The sequence below is a fragment of the Octopus bimaculoides genome, chromosome 22, assembly GCF_001194135.2.
Source record: "Octopus bimaculoides isolate UCB-OBI-ISO-001 chromosome 22, ASM119413v2, whole genome shotgun sequence".
Lineage (NCBI taxonomy): Eukaryota > Metazoa > Mollusca > Cephalopoda > Octopoda > Octopodidae > Octopus > Octopus bimaculoides.
Window position 1 is genome coordinate 30,569,537 of NC_069002.1, and position 5,066 is coordinate 30,574,602.

The 5,066-nt window shown below is 39.8% G+C and overlaps 1 protein-coding gene across 1 annotated transcript in view; it reads left to right on the forward strand.

The window, feature by feature from the left end:
- Nucleotides 1–5,066, forward strand: part of LOC106873495 (uncharacterized) — a 101,649-nt gene that overhangs the window by 58,778 nt on the left and 37,805 nt on the right. Inside the window, exon 2 of the mRNA XM_014920880.2 lies at nt 724–852. Within this exon, the coding sequence (XP_014776366.2) occupies nt 724–852 (129 nt within the window). The remainder of the gene's footprint in view (nt 1–723; nt 853–5,066) is intronic.

Genomic DNA, 5,066 nt, shown 5'->3' on the forward strand with positions numbered 1-5,066 from the left:
ACAAAATAAATAATTAAAAGTCAGGTTTTTAAAGTTTTCCTTTCCTCTTACACAGTTGTTGACTTATAGAGATGCCTCGATGCAGACATGTCTCATTGTACACGTACTCTTATGCTCGCTTGTAGAGGTGTCGACTCGTAAAAATGGTTCTAATACAGATGTCTCTTTTTGTAAAATATATTCTCTTGTAAAAATGTTCACTTGCAGAAGGGTCCTCATGCAAAATTGTCCCCTTGTAGAGGTGTACATTTGTTGAAATGTCCTTATGTAGAAGTCCCCATTTGTAGAGATATTTTCTTATAGAAATGTCTTCTTATAGAGGCGGATACTCTATTCTCACATAGACACTATCTTGAAGAGGTGTACACTTATAGGACTGTCTTCATACACAAGTCTCCTTTGGAGAGTTATTCTCTTGCAGACATGTCCCCTTGCAAACGTGTCTTTGTGTAGAAGTCTCATTTAGCTTAAATTTCCTCATACAGAAGTCTCCTTCTGTTGAGAGGTTCTCAAGTGGAAATGTCCACTTGTAGAGCTATCCTTGTTCACAAATGTCCTCTTGCTAAAGTGTCCTCTTATAAAAACAACACTGTGTTAGTTCTCGATTCTAAACATAACTCTTTTTAATAATTTTACTTATTTCAGTTATTTTCTTCCTGATTTCCAGAATCTCACAGCAATTTCATCTTTCTTATTTCCTTTTCTCTTCTCTTGTAACTTCAGAAAAACATCGAAGATGTCACATTTTGTCACAACTATATTGGAACTCAGCAATCTTTAGGTCATCTTCGAGACATTGATGAACATATCAAAGAATTCAAAGAAAAACTAGATGAACTAAAAAAGGATAAGGTAAGGCATTATTCAATTACTAATTGCCATATTCCAGCCTCTGGCCCATAGGTTGTACTGTTTCCTCTCTTTCATGCATCTTCCCTCTCAGCTCACACTAACTACTGTTCTCAATCCTCTCTCCCCAGTCAACCCTTGTGCAGAAAGAGTACAAGCGCAGACACGACAAAGTAGCCCAAAACCTCCACTGCCTACTATGCTGTAAGTATGGATATGAGGTTACTGGTGCTTGGTACCAACATACACCGGAAAAGATAATGAATGAAAAGGGGAATGCAAAAATCCTCTGGGACTTTGATTTCTAGACAGACAAGGTGTTTGAGCATTGAAGCCAGATATAGTAACCTTTAGGAGGGACAGACAAGAGTGCCTGATAATCGACATGGCAGTGCCAAGAGATCAACACATCATCATGAAAGAAAAAAATTGATAAATATGGAGACCTGAGAATTGTGATTGCTAAGATGTTGCAGCTATGAGAGTTGAACATAGAGGTTATCCCTATTGTCATTGGAGCATTGGGTTCAAAACCACCCAACCTGAAGAAACATCTGAAAACATCTGAGATACCCTACAATCTAGATGTATTGCAAAAGTCAGCATTCCTTGGAACTGCATGCATATTGCATAAAATACTGTCTGTCTGAGGTCCTTGTTAGGATGCCACTCAGCACTATGATTCACGAGGTGCTGACACAGCACAGTAACGAGTCTACCAGCTCACCGCCTTAATAATAATTATAACAATGATGGACTCTCTCATCAAAGATAATGTATGAGCATTCGGATTTTGCCGAATGGATGACAACAAATGATTTGTTTATAGTGATCAAATGTATTGGCTGAGTGGTGACTCATAGGTAAAATTAGTAGGGGTGCTGTTTCAGAAAATTTTTAGCCATTGTTTTAATATTGCATAAAAAGAAACAAACATATAAAAAGAGAATTTATCCATAAACTTGATCGGGTCGCGTTTTAGCCACTGCCGGGTAGTGTGTTTAATTTATTCACTGAACATCGCCACGAATACCCTCTTGTTTTTCAAAAACACCCCCTAAATCACAATATGGGGACGGGAATCTGCCCTATTTTCCAAATCCTGGCAGCAACAATGTAGCTGGAAGCAGGATAATAATCTAATTCTACACTTTATCGCATTCAAGAATATAAACACGTTTTTAAGCACAACACACGTGGAGTCAAAAAGAAACACCACCTTTCACCAGCACACCAGGGTCGGCACTGCGTGAACCACAGTGCTCTCTCTGCCTAGCATGCAGCTTCCTATCTCGGACATGTGAGCATGCGCACAACATCCAAACACCGCATCGCTGGAACTGTGAAGCGCACAGTTCTATACAAGGATTTTTGTATTTTTTTCATAAACTAGGAGATGGCTACTGACATTAAGCTTAAGGATTATATAATGTACAAGTATAAAGAAAGAATTAAAGAAAAAAAAGGATTCATTATATTGAATGTTATTGATGATATCGAGTGGAAATAGGGGCTTCTGCAGTTCTGCAGTGCCTATATATGAGCTGCCAGTGGCTGTACATTAACTCACTCCTTCCATCAAATTGGCATAGCTTGAACAGGTGCACTGTGTGCCATACATCAGGTGTTAAAGTGATCACAGAGCTATGTGGGTCAAAGTGATTTGCTCAAGAATATAACTCACCACCCGATCTAGGAATTGAAATCACAATTGCTAGATTGTGAGTGCAACACCCTAACCACTAAGCCATGCACCTAATAATCCTTTCTACTTTTGGCACAAGGCCTGAAATTTCGGGAGAGGAGACCAGCCAATTATATCAACCCTAGTGGTTGACCGGAACTTATTTTATCAACCCCTAAAGGATGAAAGGCAAGTCAACCTTGACAGAATTTGAACTCGGATCATAAAGACAGACAAAATGCTGCTAAGCATTTTGACCAGCTTGTAGTCTTCCATGCACCTAATAATTCTTTCTACTGAAGATACAAGGCCTGAAATTTATGGGGAGTGGGTAAATTGATTATTATTGACCCCAGTGCGTAACTGGTACTTCTTTCATTGACCGTGAAAGGATGAAAGGTAAAGCCCCCTCTATGTTTAGCACCTTGTGGGCAATAAAGAAATAAGAATCGTTAGCATGCCAGGCGAAATGCTTAGCAGTATTTCATCTGCCGCTATGTTCTGAGTTCAAATTCTGCCGAGGTCAACTTTGCTTTTCATCCTTTCGGAGTCGATAAATTAAGTACCAGTTACGCACTGGGATTGATGTGATCGACTGTCCCCCACCCAACAAAATCCAGGCCTTGTGCCTGTAGTAGAAAGGGTTAAGCATTTGGCCTGGTATGCTAGCAGTTCAATTCTGCCGGCTTGCCACCTTCCATGCACCTAATAATAATAATTCTTTCTACTCTAGGCATAAAGCCTGAAATTTTGAAGGGGAGTGGGCGTGGCGGGGGAGCTACTTGATTACATTGAACGCCCCCCCCCTCCGAAAGGACGACAGGCAGAGTTGATCTTGGTATGATTTGAATTCAGAACAAAATGATATAAACAAATGCTTTTTTTTTTTTTTGCCACCGAGTGTCGTCTTGGTATTTCTTCTCGCATGTTTCGCATTGTTTTCAAACAGTCCAACATATTTAATCGTTGACATTATCTAGAACAACAGTAGCCAAATAGCTATTGTGATATCAGCAGCTGTTGTAGAAGCTAGTTCTTAGTTCTTGGCAAGTTGACCCTGTGACTGATTGCCATCGCGGTAATTATAATAAAGCTAACGGATATTCATGTAAACATCATCTAGCATAAAATCAGACGTGCGTGTTGTGGATTGGTGGATAGATGGTCAGATGTGCCTTTTTTGTATATTAGAGTGTTTGTGTGTATATTTTTTGAGCGATGTATTCGTGTACACATATTTGAGTGTACATGTGTGTGTGTATGTTGTTGCATTTGTGTATTTGAGTGTTCAGGTGGTGTATATTTTGGTACAATTTTGGATGATGTATCATTGTCGTTTAATGTCTGCTCTCCATGCTGGAATGGGTTAGACGGTTTGACTGAGGACTGGCGGACCAGATGGCTACACTAGGCTCCAATCTGATCTGGCAAAGTTTCTACAGCTGGATGCCCTTCCTAACACCAACCACTCTAAGAGTGTAGTGGATGCTTTTACGTGCCACTGGCACGAGGGCCAGTCAGGCGGTTCTGGCAACGATCACGCTCAAAAGGTGTTTTTTACATGCTACCTGCAGGGGAACCAGTCTGGCGGCACTGGCAACCTTTGCTCTCTCAGTCCTTCTCAAAATTGCCATCTCTCTCTCTCTCCCTCAAACACCATGTCTCACTCCCATATACAGCATTGAAGCTCTCACACAACTCCTATAAACCTTTCCTAAATATGGATGGTAAATCAGAATAATACACTTGTCAAAGAAAGCCGGTTCACACTACAAACACTCACATACTTCCCTTGTACACGCACACACACACATACACGCACACATACATACATACATACATATACTCATAGAGTTGAAACGCTGCTTGATTTTTCTTTCCGGCGTTGAATGTTCCATCCCACTTCCATTGTGTGCACACACACATACACACACATATACAAGCCTCCCTTTTACATACACACATATACTCACACAGAGTTGAAACGCTCCCACTACCAGTTTGCCATCATCCCTTCCTTCCTTATTCATATGTTGTGACAGAGAAAAACACAAGTGTATTATTATAGTATGATCTAAAAAGAACAAAAACAAAAACAAATAAAGCAAAATACAAAAGATAAAATGGAGAACAAAGCAAAAACAACCTTTGACTGTGATATTGTTTTGGGCATTTTTTTTTCCCTTCAGCTAAAAAACAAAAAAAATGACCGAGTTGTTGATTAAAATGTCTCATCATGCTTGAGACAGTTTTGACAATCAATTGAGAAGATAAACAATTAGTATTGCTTTGTTTGATGACTTGTTTCCATAGATAATGAATGTTGGGTGTATATGTATTTAGTGTGGAGAAACCAGTTTTTATCATGGCTACTGATTGCTTTTAATCAGTTATGTACGACCCATGGCAGATGGCAGCTATGTGTCGGAATGTTTCAACCTGGGAGTGGTTGTCCATGAGCTTTATACCATTACACACCAACCACTGTGGTGGAATTTGGTCTCTCTGAGATTTGCAGTTATTGCTTCCACCC